This window comes from Tripterygium wilfordii, chromosome 4, assembly GCF_013401445.1.
Source record: "Tripterygium wilfordii isolate XIE 37 chromosome 4, ASM1340144v1, whole genome shotgun sequence".
NCBI lineage: Eukaryota > Viridiplantae > Streptophyta > Magnoliopsida > Celastrales > Celastraceae > Tripterygium > Tripterygium wilfordii.
The window spans coordinates 12,411,473-12,430,815 of NC_052235.1; the positions used below are offsets into that span (position 1 = coordinate 12,411,473).

The 19,343-nt window shown below is 38.2% G+C and overlaps 1 protein-coding gene and 1 pseudogene across 1 annotated transcript; both read left to right on the forward strand.

Annotated features, from left to right (window-relative positions):
- The first annotated feature begins 14,455 nt into the window (after positions 1-14,455).
- LOC119998031 lies at positions 14,456-14,555 on the forward strand (annotated as a pseudogene).
- A 2,995-nt stretch (positions 14,556-17,550) lies between these two features.
- On the forward strand, positions 17,551-18,411 carry LOC119996969. The gene is made up of 3 exons (XM_038843746.1): positions 17,551-17,703; positions 17,826-18,042; positions 18,110-18,411. The coding sequence occupies exons 1-3, from the start codon at positions 17,551-17,553 to the stop codon at positions 18,409-18,411; spliced, it is 672 nt and encodes a 223-aa protein (XP_038699674.1).
- Positions 18,412-19,343: the final 932 nt, after the last annotated feature.

Below are 19,343 nucleotides of genomic sequence, written 5' to 3' on the forward strand. Positions count from 1 at the left end.
AAATTCTTTTAACTCAACCTGGATTTTAGATACTGGCGCTACTGATCATATGGTATGCATTGATGATCATTTTTACACATCTATGACAGTGCATGATATGTACGTTACTTTGCCAGATGGTAAGAAATGTGAAGTAAGTTCTATAGGAAACATCAAACTATAATCTCATTTTCCAAGATGCCTTGTATGTCAAAAATTTTAACTTGAATTTAATTTTAGTAAGCAAGGTAGCTATAAACCATAATTACAAATTAATTTTCACCCCAAATTCATGTGATTTGTAGGATATAATCCCAATAAAGAAGGGCGGGATGGAAATCATGCGTAATGGTTTGTACTACCTACATGAAGAACTTAAACCAAGAAAGAAAGAAGTCATTTTTGTGAATGCTGCTGAAAAGAAGTCTCTATGGCATTATAGATTAGGTCATCCTTCTATTAGGATCTTTGAAATGTTACCTTTTGATACTCATGATCAATGTACTGATTGTAATATATGTCCTTTGGACAAAATGAAAAGAAATCCTTTCTCTGTTAGCGAGACTAAGAGCGAGGCAGCTTTTGATTTAATCCATGTAGAGATTTGGGGGCCAAATGTTGTTTTATCAGTTGAAGGATATAAATACTTTCTAACTATTGTCGATGATTTTTCAAGAGAAAGTTGGGTGATTCTTATGAAAACTAAGTCTGAAGTGAAAGAACACATAGAATTCTTTAATAACTATGTAAAGACTAATTTAGCACAAAGATAAAAGTTATATGAAGTGACAATGGCATGGAGTTTAATCTTTCTTTAAGAATGAAGGGACTCTTCATCAAAAGACTTGTCCATATACCCCCAACAAAATGGGGTGGTAGAAAGGAAACACTAACACTTGCTCAATGTAAGTGGAACAATTAGAATTTCAGCCAACTTACCAGAGAAATACTGGAGTCATTGTATAATGACTGCAGTGTACTTAATAAATAAGCTACCTTCTAGAACTTTGGACAAGAAGAGCCCATTTTACATTCTGTATAATAAAGAACCATATTACAATGATCTTAAGATTTTTGATGTTTATGTTATTCTAAAATTCTAAACATATGCTTCCAAGTTTGATCCTAGAGCTAGGAAATGTGTCTTTTTGGGTTATTCACGTAATACTAAACGATATACTCTTAGACTTAGAAACTCATGACATATTTGTCTCAAGGGATGTAGTATTTCATGAAGAAAAATATCCCTTCAAAGAAGATATTGATAAGATACAAAAACCTCAAATCACTGAAGACATAATTCAGCAAGATATAGATAACACTGAAGAGTTAAAGTGTGTTTGAATTGAGGGATTTGGAGGGAATGGAAGAGAAGAGAAATAGAATTTCCTTCCAATTCTCATGTTTGGATAGTTTATAAAAAATTAAGGGGAGGGATTTGAAGGGAATTGGAGGGAAGATTTCCAAACATGGGAGAGGGAGAAGTATTATTTCTTCCATTTTCTCCCCTTCTTTTCTATTCCCTTCCCTTCCTCCCAAATCCCTCAAACTTTACAACCAAGGGTTTCAAGCACTCCCTTAAACTCAACCTCAACAAGGTTTTTGCCCAATGAAGAGACTTTTACAAGTGTTCGGTATAAATGGTTCACTCAAGGTTTGCACTAAGCAAATGGGGTTGACGAACACTCAAGAATCACAATATCACCTCACGGGTTGGATAGAAAATGAAGAATAATGAGGATTTTCGAATATGAAAATAAGAAGCCAAATGAGAAGCACTCCCTCTTTGCAAAAGCAAAATAGTGAGGAAGCCTTTAGAGTGGCTTGGGTAGAAGCTTGGATTCAATGGCACAAACTAGCTTGAAAGCTTTGAGAGCAAGAATTTCTTCAATGTAATTTTGGCTTCTCCAAGTTGGAATGAGGAAGAACCCCTCTTTATAATTTACCAAGCTCTTGTGATTTCCACCATTGGATCTTTTTCCATCTTCAAATCTCGACCTTCAATTACATGTGCAAATCTTGGCCATTGAATGAATAGATCATTAAATCTCAACCTTGCAATATGTAGCCGTTGCACTTGCATTATTTTCCAAGTCTAGCTTTGCAAGATTTGAGTTGTCATGTGCACTTGCAGTCATCTTTGACCATTTGATTAAACTTGCACCAAATCTTGACCTTGGTATCTCCAACAATTTTGTCATCTTTGACCATTTGATCAAACTTGCACCAAATCTTGGCATTGGTATCTCCAACAATTTCCTTTTAAATGTGTAGCAACTTGCAGCCATCTTTGACTCCAAAAATCAAGTAAGATCTTCTTTTAAGTCAAAAATTGCAAGCAAGAATGTTGTCTTATGCACAACCATTGGATTCACCTTTAAATGATCATCTTAACCCTTCAAGTCTTGTTGTAATCTAATCCATTCATAATTCAAAACAATTCAATCTCGGCCATAGATTAGTGTACCGTTGGAGCTTGTAGTCTTCAAGAATATCTTCATAATCTAAGTCTTGTCTAGTTGCAAAATATACTTTCTCATCTCTTACAAATTTCAACCATTGCATTTGTCCTTTAGCTTCATCAATTTTCTTCTCACAAAAATCTGATCATTGACCTCAATAAAGGAAGCATGTGCAAGATCTTGTTTGATGAAGATAAGAGATCCTTCACGTGACCAAACATGTCCCTCCAATCTTGACTTCAAACTCTGAATTTGGCAGCACCAATATATCCATATTATACAGCCCTAAGGCTAATTCCAATCATCAATCAAAATGTCTTAGTGGAAAGTTGATGAACATAGGTTTTTCTTGGTTTTCTAGAGATCCAAGCTCATACTTGAAAACCGGACTTCAATTCACTTGAGCAAACTGAATTCTGAGTGATATAACATCCTCATGATGATTAACCTACAAAGAAATAGGAGGTAGAACTCCCCGATTGCATGTAAGCTCAAAGAGCTTCATATAGAGCGCATAGGTTAATTACATTAGAAAAACAACCTAGAAAATTCATATTACTGCATGATAAATCATTTTATATGTATTAGAATGTCCATGTAAAATTTCATAACAATCGGAAATCGTTTGGTCACTCAACCAAGCAATTAGATCACTAATAGTGAAACAGATAAATTTTAAGTGTAAATTCAATGTCATTTTGCAAACTCAGTGTAAATGACCTTTTCTCTTGAACTTTACTGACTCAAATATGTTCATAGTGATGAAACTAAGATGCACACGAAATTTCATTTAAATCGGAGTTTATTTGGTTCACCACGTTCACAAAGAACACATATGCACAAAATTAGGTAAAACCTAGTTTTGGCGGAATTTAAGCGTATGACCAAATATATATGTGATGCACTTAATTTCTCATGATTATAGTCCTAGAACATATATTAAACCTTCATGTGCATGTGGTTCAAGTTTCAAGTAATTTGGACCTAAGTTGGTTAAGATAAGTTATGATCATTAGAAGATTAATGCCCTAACTTAGTCCATGTATGTTTGTTTTCAAAACTTAATTTCCAGCACTATCTCAAAAATATATAGATATCAAATTCACATAGAGATATGCATAAGCCTTCATTTAAGTGTATATGCACAATTAAGATATTAAACAATTAACCAAATAACCATTTAAGCATGTTTTCTAGCATTTTAGGATATGTTCAAGTCAAGCATGCTCACACACATTTTAGTATACAATCATACACAATCATCAAAAACACAATGTTGACCTAGACAGTAAGTCTTGGTCCAACACTTCCTTCATATTCCATTTGTATAAATATTCAAAAGTAAGAATCAACAGAAACCAATATCTTCCTCAAGAAATCTTCAAGGATGGATACTCCTAACTTTCCACCTGCAAAAAGGTCTAGAACTGATGAAGGTTCTACTTCTAAAAAAGATGAAGGTGGAAATGATCCCAGATTCAACCTCTCCCCTATAAGGGAAGACGTATACGAGGACGATCCCCAGAAAACCATCGAATCTCTACAAGAAGCTTTGAGGGAAACCAAAAGGAGACTTAAAAAAGCAACCGACAAAGTTCAAGACTACAAAAGGCAATTTATGGTTTCAAAGTATGCCATACAAGGTGTTCGATATATGTCATGGGGCAGACAAGCAAGTACTCATGACCCAGATAAATTGCACGAAGCAATCACTGAGATCACAGTACAACTTGGATCTGTTGCAGATGGAATAGACAGTGTTCTTTATACCCTAAAATAAAATTCCTGTCCAACAGTGTAAACATGCATTACTGAAATTTGAATTCGTACAATCAAAGTGTGATTATTCCTTGTTTATCTATACTAAAAATACCTCTAAGGTTTTTCTTTATGTGGATGACAAGGCTATTGGAAGAAATTATTTAAATTTGATTACAGAAATAAAGAACTACATTGCTTTATGTTTTTGGATTAAAGATCTAGGAGATTTGAGATATTTTCTTGGTTTAGAGATTAATAGAACTAACCATGGCATGACTATTTGTCAAAGACAATATGTTTTGGATATGCTTCTTGATACTAATTTCATGGAGTATAAGCCTATCAACACTCCCATGGATGTCAATGCTAGAATGTCCATCACTGAAGAAGAACCCTTACAAGAACCAATGGTTTATAGAAGGCTTGTTAGTAAACTCATATACTTGACTTTAACAAGGCCATATATCACCTATACTATCAACATTCTTAGCCAATTCATGCAAGCTCCAATTCCTTGCATCTCAAGGCTGCTCAAAGACTCCTCAAATATCTCAAAGGGACTTCAAGTCAAGGATTGTTCTTTGCTTCTACACCAATAACTGAAGCCAGTGCCTATTGTGATGCTGATTGGGGAACCTGTCCAAATACTAGAAGATCTATCACTAGCTATTGTGTTATGTTGGGAAAGGCTCTTGTAGCTTGGAAATCAAAGAGGCAACCAACAGTCTCTAAATCATCAGTTAAAGCTGAATATTGATCCATAGCATCAATCACTGGTGAACTAAATGTGTTTTACATGAACTAAAGCATTCCTTCAAAAGACCCATTGCTCTGTTTTGTGACAGTAAAGCTGCCGTACACATTTCTACAAATCCTGTCTTCCACGAGTGCACAAAGCACTTGAGATTGATCTTCATTTTGTTAGGGAAAAGGTTGAGAATAAGTTAATACAACTACATCATATTCGAACTTCTCTACAGCCTGCAGACATTTTTACCAAGCCTGTCAGTCTTACTCAACTTCAAAGCATTATGCTCGAGCTCCACATGGTGGATACTCATGTCAAGCTTGAGGGACGGTGATAAGACTATAGGTTTAATTGCTGTGACTCATGCGACATCGTTTTAGCTATTATTTATTATTGTTCGTATACGACATCGTTTCAATGCCTTTTTCTTCTTTCTTCTTGTACATGCGACTTTTGGTCGTTGTCTCTAGTTCACAAGCAGCTCAGTTTGTGATATGTACATATCTTTTTCTAGATCTCCTTCTGTACTAAGCTGTTTTCAAATCAATGAACAATTTGTATTCTTTCAACCAAGCTTTCTTCTTCACTCTTAGACTTTTCAGGTGACTAGTCATAAGGTTGTTTATTTATGATTATATAAACAGTGCGTATATTAATATATTATATCTGCATTGCTGAATTGGTGAACATACATATATATATACTCGTCATACATATATTTATATATACATGTTGGGTGATGATAGTAACGTGTACATACTGTGACATGCAATGCATTAATTGTTGATCATGTTATTAAATAACAGATGGCTAGTATCGAGAATACTGATGCTCCAGCTGCTATTGATGTTTCAATTACACTTGCTTCTCCTATTGCACCGGTTCCATCTCTTGTTTCGGATTGAGAGAAATTGGAGAAGTTCACCGGTGTGGACTTTAAAAGGTGGCAACAAAAGATGTTATTTTACCTGACCACCTTGCATCTTGCACGATTCTTGAGGGAGGAGGTGACCGACACCAAAGTGTGTGTGTGTACTTACCCCAAGTGTAGGGTATCGTCAAGTAATAAACCGGTGAGTCCGGTATCGATCCACGAGGAAGCAATGCAAATTTGAAGTGAATGATATGCAAATGACTAGCTAACACTAATAAACACAATGAATATCAAATACAAGCAAGTAAAAGAAATGGGCCGAATGACTCGGTAGCATGAGCGATTTTGGAATCAAAGTAAGCACAAATTGGATTTAAAACAATTAATTAAAAACCTAGTCTCTAGTCCGTCCCGGTGGTTACTCGGTTCTCATACTCAAGGTATTATTGCAAACACACACAACCATACACAATGCATTGTGTGATACTATCAATCATGCATATGCAAAGAGAATTGGGATATAAGACTTCAATTCATACATGTAGGCCATCGGGTCTCTTAATCTACGATGAACGCAAAGGGATAAGCACCTAATATTATGGATTAATGTTCCCCTTTGGGGCTTGGCTTGGCTAACACCCTAGTTTCACACTCAAAGATCAATTAACCATAACTCTCTCATGCACATTCCTAAATTAACCCAAAACTCCATCATCAATACACATAATTAATAGCTATGCTATGGAAAACTCAATTAATTAAGAAAATCATGCAATGGGTTTAACAATTCTCAATCAAACACATTAGATGCAATCCCTAGACTAGACAATCCAAAGATACAATCAAATATGTCATCTCCATAGATCCAATCACACAACCACGAAATTAAAAGAGCAAAATCAAAACTACAATTCCATGAACATACCTTGAGTAATTGAAACCAAGCACCCACCGTTTGGGACTAGAAACTAGAAAGAGAACTTAGCCACTCATCATAATGGGTATAAACATCAATTTTATAGATGAAAATCAATGTTTACAAACAAAATCACGAAAAACCAAGAAAAACTTAGAGAGAGAAGTAGAGAGAAAACAATGGAGGCAAGAACTTGGAGAAGATGAATTGTGTGAAGGAAGAAGAAATCTTAGGGTTTTCTCCTCCTTTTACCATTGAAAATACCTAACTGCCCTTATACAAACGTTCCCCATTGGTTATATACATGATTTACCCCAAATGCCCTTGAAATGTTGTGCAGAAAAGTTGCAGTTCCGCGGTGGTGTCCGGACAGGTGTCCGGACGGGTGTCCGGACGGGTGTCCGGACACTTCATGCGTCCATCAACTTTGAAGCCTCTGTCTCAATTTGTGAAGAAAGTGTCCGGACGGCACTTGAGGCGTCCGGACACACTGTCCGGACAGGTGTCCGGACATCTGCTGAGTCCCAGCTTCTTCTTTCAGCTCTAAAGGTGCCCAATTCAGTCATTTAAGCCCGATTTCCTGCAAAACCAACGGGAAACATGTATAAGGGTAAAATTACTTTATTTAAACACAAATGAATTACTATAAACACTAGAACCTCCTAATTAGATAGTATTAGGACCTCAAAATAGAGGTCCGGTCACACCCCCCAACTTAGACGTTGCTAGTCCCTAGCAATGCAAACACTTCTAAAAATAAAATCCTAACTCACTGACGTAGGCATCACGGTTGCATTTAGCATATGCAACAAGCCTTTAAACCCCTAGGTCACCCTAGTGGACGAGTTGTAGTCTCGTGAGGGCTTATCAGAGCGATACCCACAAACACTTGCCAAGGGATCCACTATTACTTTGAAAGCACCATAAATGATTCTTAAGTTCTTACATGCAAGAAATAGAGCTAATCCCCCAATTTCCCCGCTAGTTGAAGGCATGCAAAATCTTTAGAAAATCAATCTCAAATCCCCTCAAAGATGACTAAGAACATTTTTATACTATGAAAAATATAAGTGCAATCAAGCAAGACAACTCAATACATTCACACAAGTAAAACCTTGTTACGGAACCTTTTGGTGTTCATAAATCCCCAATCCCAAATGTACACAAAAACATAAAAACATTGTGCTAAGTAAATGACTTACACAATTGAATTAAATATATGTGTTTATAAAAGATAATTTGGATGGGCATAGCTTTGAGAAAGAAATCACCTACAAGAGCAATTAATGCATCCGCCAACTCACTTGCTTACCTTGAATCAAATTCATCAAAAGGTTAAATGGTTTGTAATGTGGCTAAGGGACAAGGTAGGAAGAATTTGGAACTAGGTAACAAGTTGTAAGGTTAAGTTCAAACATGTGAGCTAAATTCTCATTTTGTCACCCCTTCCATTGCACCACAAATTCAAACACTTCTCATCCTTTACACACAAAGGATTAACTTTATTGCATACACCTCTTTTTGATTATTTTTTCTATGCGGTTATTTTTTTTTTTTTTTTTTTTATTTATTTTTTAATGGCTACAACCACCCTCAATTTTTTTTTTTTTTTTTTTTTCAGAATAAGGAGGGATAATATCACTGCCGACTTATTTTTGAAGCTCCTACCCAACCTTGCAACCAAAGGTGGGAAATATTTGGGAAAATGGTTCACACAAGGCTTGTAAGTGAAATAAAAGGCTTAAAGAAATATAGGCTTATGATCACTCACAAATAAATAGGCTAGGCTCAAATCTCTCAACCTAATGAATCCATCAATCCTAAGTTCATAAGCAAGTGGCACATACAAAAATCACACTTCTCAGTAATCAAATGTAATGAATGCAAAGCTATTGAAGAACACGCTTATAAGATGTCAAATGAATAATTGGTGAAAAGAATCACCCAAAAACCCCATATATATCACGAAGAATGGCTCAAAAGAATGAGAAGGGTAAAAAGGTAATTCTATTTTCAGACAAAAGGATCCAAAAACGCAGTCATACAATTGCTTCAATGCCAAGATGCCCACTTAATCACAGTTTTGATATCAAACTAGGTCCCAATCATCCCAAGAAAGATTGATCATAGTCATCCTACTCAATCACATGCTTCGACTTCACAAAAGAAATCAAGAAACCTACTCTACACTTGCACGTTCGAACAAGAATAAGAAATTAACGTTGAAATTGGTAGTGAATCCCAAAAGCATCTACCCTTCCCTTCCTAAAGTCCATTTGGCATGTATGAACAACAAAGCACAACACAATAGGATAGAGGGTAGGAAATCATACCATACTCTTCAAAAGTGATCGGAATCGTGAGAAACGAAGCGTATCCTGAAAAAGTTAATACCAACCACACTATCCAAGCATGACACAACAAGATTTTTTATTTTTTATTTTTTATTTTTTTTTTAAATATTCACAAAAGCACACCAAAATAAAGCAAGTTTCACAATGAATTCACAATTCTCTCACCCCCCAACTTAAATGAGACATTGTCCTCAATGTCAAGCATGATAAACAAGGCAAGAACAAATTGTAAAATGCATTGTGAACATACAAAAACACACCAAAAATGAATGAAAAATAATCTAACACTACATATTTACAAGAGAGCTCTTTTCACGCACACTAGGAAGGGGTGGGATCCACAAGGTCCCATTCTTCGGCCAATTCATTAAAATTTTCCAAGTATGGTTTCAATCGTTGGCCATTAACCTTAAAAGTTTTTCCACTCCTAGGATCATCAATGTCAATGCTTCCATATGGGGAAACCTTGAGGACAATAAAAGGTCCGGTCCATTTGGTACGTAACTTCCCGGGAAACAAGTGTAACCGGGAGTTGTATAAAAGAATCTTTTGTCCCTCATGAAAAACTTTCCTCACAATGTGCTTGTCATGGTATCTTTTCATTTTGAGCTTAGCAATTTTGGCATTTTCGAAAGCATCATTCCTCAACTCCTCAATCTCTTGGATTTGGAGTTTGCGATGCCCCCCAACTTGATCGGTGGAGTCATTCAAAGTGCGAATGGCCCAATAGGCCTTGTGCTCCAATTCCACCGGCAAGTGGCAAGCCTTGCCATAGACAAGTCTATAAGGAGACATTCCAAGGGCAGTCTTATATGCAGTACGGTAAGCCCACAAAGCATCAATCAATTTGGAAGACCAATCTTTTCTATTGGGACCAACCGTTTTTTCAAGAATACGTTTAATCTCCCTATTTGCCAATTCCGCTTGGCCACTTGTTTGTGGATGATATGGGGTGCCAACTTTGTGCAAAATGCCATATCGTTTCATCAAAGTTCTAACCGGGGCATTGCAAAAGTGAGACCCACCATCACTTATGATGGCTCGAGGCATCCCAAATCTTGAGAAAATGTTTTCTTTTAAAAATTTTATCACAACTTGGTGATCATTTGTTCGAGAAGGGATAGCCTCTACCCACTTTGACACATAATCCACACCAACCAAGATATACAAATAACCAAATGAATTAGGGAAAGGTCCCATGAAATCAATGGCCCAACAATCAAAAATTTCCAAGATGTTAATAGGTTGGAGGGGCATCATCTCACGTTTTCCTAAATTACCTAACCTTTGGCAATTGTCACAAGATAGGCAATAAGCATGGACATCTTTGTGCAAAGAAGGCCAATATAAGCCACTTTGAAGAATTTTGGCCGCGGTCTTTTTGGAGGAAAAATGGCCTCCACAAGCATATTTATGGCAAAAGGCCATGACACTTTCAAATTCATTATTGGGGATGCATCTCCGAATCACTTGATCGGAACAATACTTGAACAAATATGGGTCATCCCAAAAGAAGTTTCGCACATTGCGAAGGAATTTGGATCTATCAATCTTGCTCCAATGAGATGGCATTTTTCCGGACACCAAAAAGTTGGCGATGTCCGCATACCATGGAGTCAATTTGGATGAGATGGCATTGGTGAGGAAGAGTTGTTCATCCGGGAAATGTTCATTGATGGGTATGCCATGTGAAATCAAATTTTGTCCGGGAAGTCTAGATAAATGGTCGGCTACTACATTCTCCACTCCTTTTTTATCTTTAATTTCAAGGTCAAATTCTTGAAGTAAGAGAATCCATCTTAACAACCTAGGCTTGGCATTCGCTTTTGAAAGCAAATACTTCAAAGCCGCATGGTCGGTGAAGATGATGACTTTCGAGCCAACCAAATAAGATCTAAACTTGTCCAAAGCAAAGACTATAGCTAGTAATTCCTTTTCAGTGGTGGTATAATTCACTTGAGCATCATTCAAAGTCTTACTAGCATAGTATATAACATGAGCATTTTTTTCTTTTCTTTGTCCTAGGACCGCCCCAACCGCCACATCACTTGCATCACACATGAGTTCAAAGGGCATACTCCAATCGGGAGTTTGCATAATGGGTGCGGTGGTTAGGGCACCTTTCAAATCATCAAAGGCTTTTTGACATTGTGGTGTCCATTCAAAAGAGACATCTTGAGCAAGCAAGTTACTTAAAGGTTTGGCAATGGCACTAAAAGAATTAATGAACCTTCTATAGAAACCCGCATGACCCAAAAAAGATCTCACATCTTTAACACATGTAGGGGGAGGTAACTTTTGAATTAATTCAATTTTTGCCTTGTCAACCTCTATCCCTTTGGATGACACAATGTGTCCCAATACAATTCCATGTGTCACCATGAAATGACACTTTTCCCAATTGAGAACCAATTGGCTCTCCTCACATCTTTTTAACACACTTGCCAAATTAGCAAGGCATTGATCATAGGTATCTCCATAAACCGAGAAATCATCCATAAAGACCTCCACAATTTTCTCAACCATGTCACTAAAGATACTCATCATGCACCTTTGAAAGGTAGCCGGAGCATTGCATAACCCAAAAGGCATGCGTCTATAAGCAAAAGTTCCAAATGGACATGTAAATGTGGTCTTGTCTTGGTCTTCTAAGGCTATCTCTATTTGATTATATCCGGAATACCCATCAAGGAAGCAATAATAGGCTCTACCCGCTACTCTCTCAAGGACTTGATCAAGGAAGGGTAAGGGGAAATGGTCTTTTCGAGTAACCATATTGAGTCTACGGTAGTCAATGCACATGCGCCACCCGGTTTGAATTCGAGTGGGAACCAATTCGTTCTTGTCATTCTTAACTACCGTAATTCCGGACTTTTTGGGGACCACTTGGGTAGGAGATACCCATTTGGAATCCGCAATGGGATAAACTATCCCCGCATCAAGCAATTTTAGCACCTCCCCCCTAACTACCTCCTTCATGTTCGGATTTAAACGTCTTTGCATTTGTCTAATGGGCTTAGCTTCCTCTTCCATGTAAATCCTATGAGTACAAACCAAAGGACTAATACCCTTCAAATCAGCAATTGTCCAACCTATTGCCCTTCTATACCTTTGCAACACTTGCACAAGTTTCATTTCTTGGGAAGAAGTAAGTAGGGAAGATATCACAACGGGGTATGACTCATTCTCTCCCAAAAATACATATTTCAGCTCACTTGGTAAGGGTTTCCTTTCCGGCGTTGGTGGATGCTCTAGAGATGATTCAAGCTTAGTCTTGGAAGGTTCTAATTCCTCAATGGGTGGGTTGAATCGTCCTATGCTATGGATAGCTAAAGACTCCAAAACCTCATTAATTTCCTCTTCCTCAACTAAAAATTGACTACCTTTTTCGCTCAAAGCTAGCACACCTTCCACCAAATCCCTAGCAAGAGTTTTCTCTAAGTTCTCCTCAACATATGAATGGATCCAATCTACTTCCCTAATGTCTTCAAACTCTCCCATTTGCTTAGACACATTAAAAATGTTCATCTCCGCGGTCATATTCCCAAAAGATAGCACCATGACACCATTCCTACAATTGATCAAAGCATTTGAAGTTGCTAGGAAGGGTCTACCTAGAAGGACCGAGATTGGTTTGCTAAAACTAGGGAGGGGCTGAGTATCTAAAACCACAAAGTCAACCGGGAAGTAGAATTCATCCACTTGAACTAGCACATCTTCAACTATTCCTCTAGGAATCTTGACGGATCTATCGGCTAGTTGCAAGGTAATTCTTGTAGGCTTAAGCTCACCTAACCCCAATTGTTGATAGACCGAGTATGGAAGGAGATTAACACTAGCACCTAGATCCAACAATGCTTGCTCAATCCTATGGTTCCCTATGACTATTGGAATGGTAGGGCAACCGGGATCCTTATATTTAGGTGGAGTGGTGGCTTGTAAGATGGAGCTTGCTTGCTCCGTAAGAAAAGCCTTCTCCTTCACATTCAATTTGCGTTTCACGGTACACAAATCCTTGAGGAACTTTGCGTACGAGGGAACTTGTTTGATGGCATCTAAAAGAGGTATGTTCACTTTCACTTGTTTGAAAAGTTCAAACATCTCTTTGTGTAGAGCCTCATTGGTTTTCTTCCCTAATCGGTGAGGAAATGGTGGCCTTGGGATACACTCTCTATCCTTAGACGTGTCTACCCTTGTCCTATGTGATTGCCCCTCACTCTCCTCTTCTCCTCTTGGTATTTTCTCACATTTTTCTGAGTTCTGGATGAAGTGTCCGGGCAATCCAAAATAGGTGTCCGAACACTTGCACCTAGTGAATCATTTTCCTGCACAAATTTCTCCAAACTCTCTTCCTTTCCACTATTTCCTTTGTCCTTTTTCCCCACTCTATCACCAAAATTCTGCACATCGTCATTTTGATCAACATTCTCATTTGGTATGGGTCTATCCACAATGCGTCCATTCCTCAAAGTGAGGATGGATTGGGCTTGTTCATGTCCACTCACCCCCCCACTAGTAGATTCTAGCAAATTGGCTTGTTTGGATGGATTGGGGTATGGTTGAGCTGGGAATTTACCCTTCTCATATGTGGTGAGAGCTTGGGTGACCTTAGTGATTTGACTCTTAATATCCTCAATGGCCCTATTGGTTTGTTCTTGGAATTTGGTGGCCTTTTGATTCTCCCCTATTTGAGCTTGCATGAAAATGTTAAGAGTGTCTTCAAGAGACCTCTTAGGAGGTGGAATGTAAGGTTGTGGAGGTGGTTGTGTAACACTTGGAGGAGGCAATTGTTGTTGGGGTGGATTGGGGAGTGATTGGGATTGAACATTCCCATCATTCCTCCACCCAAAGTTTGGATGATTCCTCCAAGGGTAATTCTCATTGTACGAATTGTTACCTTGGTGATTGGTAGGGTAGGGCTTCCTAAAGTTCTGAGAATTGTTCCCATTGTAACCTTGCCCAAATAGGACTTCCTTACAAGCCGGTAAGGCATTACACTCATCCGTCCTATGATCCCTACTTTCACACAAAGTACAAGCAACTTGGTCGTCAACACCAACCACATTTATAGGGGCCTTTTGTGACTCTAAGGACTCCAATTTCTTGGACAACAAAGCAAGTTTAGCATGCACATCATCATTTTCATTCAACACAAACTTGCCACTAGAGCTTGGCACAACATCATGTCGGGTTAGGGGAGGAGCTTCCCAAGATCGGGATTCCTCCGCCAACCCATCAAAGAAAGTAAATGCTTCATTGGCATCCCTATTCAAAAAGTCACCTTGAGTCATAGTGGAAACCAATTTCTTCAAAGATGGAGTCAAAGATTTGTGGAAGAAATTCACAATTTGAAATTTTTGAAATCCATGGTGAGGACACATAAACAACAAATCCTTAAACCTCTCCCAAGCTTGGAAGAAAGTTTCATGTTCTTTGCAATGAAAATTCATGATTTGTGTTTGATAAGAAATGGTACGGTGGGAAGGAAAATATTTGTTGAGAAATTCTTCTTGCATTGCCGCCCAAGTCGCAATGGATTGGGGGCGCAAGTTCTCAAACCATTGTTTTGCATGATCCTTCAAAGAGAATGGAAAAAGTTTGAGTCTCAAAATTTCTTGTGTGCATGTAACATCACCAAAAGTAGTACACACCGATTCAAAATCACGCACATGTGAATATGGTCGTTCCGATTCCATTCCATGGAATTTGGGAATCATTTGGAACATTGATGGTTTAAGGCTCACATTTTGTTGGTTCGGTGGCATGATGATGCAAGAAGGTTGAGTTTGCCTTGCGGGATGCGTGAGCTCCCTCAAAGTGCGATGCTCTTGGGCATGAATGTACTCCAAAGGAGGAGGTGCATGTAAATTTTGTCCGAAGGGAGCATATTGTGGCACTTGTGGCATTGGATAATACATGGGATGCACATAATTGTATGGGGGAGGTATATGATATGCGGGAGGCATATTGGGAGGTTGGTAGACATTTTGTGGGGCAATTTGTGCCGCATTGTCTTGTTGAAGTGGTTGAGGTGCATTTTGCAAAGCATGCTCAACTTGAACATTTGGTAAATTTTGGGCATTTGGCACATTTTGGGCATTTGGCACATTTTGGGCATCTTGCCCTTGCGCCGGATTCATCAATTCATCAATGTTCACACGTTGTAAAAGACGACGTAATGCATCAAGATTGATATCACCCCCACGTACACTCCCCGCATCACTCGCATTTATGTCACCACCTCTCCCATCTCTATTAGACCCATGCCCACTAACACTATCTCTAAGATGAGACATGATGGCAAACAAAACTATCAAATAACACGAAAGATGGCAACCAACCAAGTCAAGTAACACCAGATTTTTCAATCAACAAACAACCAAGAACAATGTCAAGCAAGAACAGGAGCAAAGATAGGAATAGAATGACAATCAACCTCAGGAACAATTACACACCAAGATGTAGCAAGTAGTGATAGAAAGAAAAATGCGCAAAGCTCTCTCAAACAACGTATCACTACCAAGCAGCAAACAAGGTGGCATCCATCGCCCACAGGAATCTAAGTTAGCCCCATCCGCCAAGTTCTCCTCACAATTTTTTTTTTTTCTCTTTGCAGCAACTACACTAAATCAACTACACTAGAAAGCAAGTAAAAGGGAGGAACGAAGTTACCCTTGAAGCGTGACCGTGCTCCTTCCTTATTTGATGGCGTTTAATAGCATAAAGCTAGCATCTACAAGCCACCCAGCTCCGTCTTTGACACTCGCTTCCCCGGCAACGGCGCCAAAAACTTGACCGACACCAAAGTGTGTGTGTGTACTTACCCCAAGTGTAGGGTATCGTCAAGTAATAAACCGGTGAGTCCGGTATCGATCCACGAGGAAGCAATGCAAATTTGAAGTGAATGATATGCAAATGACTAGCTAACACTAATAAACACAATGAATATCAAATACAAGCAAGTAAAAGAAATGGGCCGAATGACTCGGTAGCATGAGCGATTTTGGAATCAAAGTAAGCACAAATTGGATTTAAAACAATTAATTAAAAACCTAGTCTCTAGTCCGTCCCGGTGGTTACTCGGTTCTCATACTCAAGGTATTATTGCAAACACACACAACCATACACAATGCATTGTGTGATACTATCAATCATGCATATGCAAAGAGAATTGGGATATAAGACTTCAATTCATACATGTAGGCCATCGGGTCTCTTAATCTACGATGAACGCAAAGGGATAAGCACCTAATATTATGGATTAATGTTCCCCTTTGGGGCTTGGCTTGGCTAACACCCTAGTTTCACACTCAAAGATCAATTAACCATAACTCTCTCATGCACATTCCTAAATTAACCCAAAACTCCATCATCAATACACATAATTAATAGCTATGCTATGGAAAACTCAATTAATTAAGAAAATCATGCAATGGGTTTAACAATTCTCAATCAAACACATTAGATGCAATCCCTAGACTAGACAATCCAAAGATACAATCAAATATGTCATCTCCATAGATCCAATCACACAACCACGAAATTAAAAGAGCAAAATCAAAACTACAATTCCATGAACATACCTTGAGTAATTGAAACCAAGCACCCACCGTTTGGGACTAGAAACTAGAAAGAGAACTTAGCCACTCATCATAATGGGTATAAACATCAATTTTATAGATGAAAATCAATGTTTACAAACAAAATCACGAAAAACCAAGAAAAACTTAGAGAGAGAAGTAGAGAGAAAACAATGGAGGCAAGAACTTGGAGAAGATGAATTGTGTGAAGGAAGAAGAAATCTTAGGGTTTTCTCCTCCTTTTACCATTGAAAATACCTAACTGCCCTTATACAAACGTTCCCCATTGGTTATATACATGATTTACCCCAAATGCCCTTGAAATGTTGTGCAGAAAAGTTGCAGTTCCGCGGTGGTGTCCGGACAGGTGTCCGGACGGGTGTCCGGACGGGTGTCCGGACACTTCATGCGTCCATCAACTTTGAAGCCTCTGTCTCAATTTGTGAAGAAAGTGTCCGGACGGCACTTGAGGCGTCCGGACACACTGTCCGGACAGGTGTCCGGACATCTGCTGAGTCCCAGCTTCTTCTTTCAGCTCTAAAGGTGCCCAATTCAGTCATTTAAGCCCGATTTCCTGCAAAACCAACGGGAAACATGTATAAGGGTAAAATTACTTTATTTAAACACAAATGAATTACTATAAACACTAGAACCTCCTAATTAGATAGTATTAGGACCTCAAAATAGAGGTCCGGTCAGGAGGCCCTGGTCCTTAAGGAAGGAGAGAATGATCCAATCATTCTTGTTGCGGTTGAAGCATGAAAGCACTCGAATTTTCTGTGCAAGAATTACATCCTCTATGAGCTGAATGACAAATTGTATAATGTGTATAATCCTCTAAAGACAGCCAAAGCTTTATGAGAATCTCTGGATAAGATGTACAAGACTGAAGATACCGACATAAAGAAATTTATGGTGGGTAGATTCTTGGACTTCAAGATGGTGGATTCAAAATATGTGATTACCCAGGTCAAAGATTTCCAGTTGATTCTGCATGAAATTCAAATAGAAAGGATGACACTCAGTGAGGTTTTAAGGTTGCTACATTAAGTGAGAAGTTATCCCCTATGTGGAAGGACTTCAAAAATTATCTAAAGCATAAACGAAAGGAGTTGAGTCAAGAAGATTTAATTGTCTGACCGAGGATTAAGGAGGACAATCGTGGATCGGAGAAGAGGATAAATATCGATTCAATAGAAGCCAAGGCTAATATGGTTAAACTAAACAAGTCCAACAAGAGGAAGAAATCTGGAGCAAGTCCTTCCAAAAATACTAAAGATGGGAATGCTGCTATTGGGAAAAAGAAGTTTGATGGAACTTGCTTCATATACAATAAGCCTGGACATAGAGCCAAAGATTGCCATCTTGGTAAAAAGCAAGCTAATGTGGTGGAGGATGTTGATGAAGAGTTAAGAGTATGTTATTTTGGCATCAGAGGTCAATCTGGCAGAAAAACCAAAGCAGTGGTGGATTGATACTGGAGCCACCTGTCATATCTACTTTGATAGGAAGAGTTTCACCGATTATGTGGAATCTGAAGAAGGAGAAAAGCTTTTCATGGGGAACTCATTAGTTTGCAAGGTCCGAGGCCACAGAAAAGTGATTTTGAAAATGACATCAGGGAAGAAGCTGACTTTGCCCAATGTGGTCCATGCTGTTGGGATTCGTAAGACCCTGGTCATTGGAAGTATGCTTACCAAGAATGGATTCAAGTTGGTCTTTGAATCTCCAACTTGAATCCGACAAGCTGGTTCTCTTCAAGAATGGAGATTATGTGGGGAGGGGCTAAAAATAATGAATATTGTACCCCATCCAAAAAGGACTAAGTTGTAACCCTTTTGAATAAATTGAATAAAGTGAGTATTTCTATTTATTTGCTTATTCTTCTAATCTATTGCATGATTATATCTTTTTAATTATGAATTATTTGATAAATTCATAACTTGTGGGGAAAGCTATTTTATCAGTGAATTGTATACTATTGGAATAACTCACAAGAATTTGGATAAGACAACATATGAATTATGAATTGGTTGAGTACCACTCTACAATTACATGTATGTGGGGTGTCTAGAAAAGGTGGTGGTTTCTTCACCTAAGAAAGTCAACATCCACAAGTGGGTTTGTCTTTGTCATTGGAGAAGCCATAGTACCGGTGATATACATGCATTGCAATAGATAATTTGCGAATGAAAAAACGCAAAATAGTATGTATAACGGTAAATCTTGACACATACATCGGATACATAATACCATGAGACAATTACTCAATAATGGGGTTATCTCTATTGATTATATAAAATCAAAGGATAACGTGTCAGATCGGTCCACTAACAGAAGGTATACCTAAAGAGCAATTTGAGAAATCATTGAGGGGAATGAGGCTAAAGCCTATTTTGAAAGAGTTACAATGATGGCAACCCTACCTAGTTGACTGGAGATCCCAAGATCTAGGTTCAGAGGGATAACCAAATTACGTGTTAACTCAGTTATAGCACTATGGAGTTAAAATACTCCTGTCCATTCTTATGATGAAAGAGTGATATCTTCCACGAGAACCAGGATAAGCTAAGTTTTTAATGATCCTTACAACTTGAGAAATTCAAGTAGGGTATAGCAGGATGCCCTTAATAAGATGTCACCTATATTAGAATTTTGTAAGGCTAAAA

Excerpts from the sequence above, each read along its gene's own strand:
- LOC119996969 (XM_038843746.1), top strand. The coding sequence starts at position 17,551 with ATGTACAAGACTGAAGATACCGACATAAAGAAATTTATGGTGGGTAGA. Across the intron at positions 17,704-17,825 it reads AAAGGATGACACTCAGTGAG|GAGGACAATCGTGGATCGGA; the intron begins GTTTTAAGGTTG and ends CCGAGGATTAAG. Across the intron at positions 18,043-18,109 it reads AGCCAAAGATTGCCATCTTG|AGGTCAATCTGGCAGAAAAA; the intron begins GTAAAAAGCAAG and ends TTTTGGCATCAG.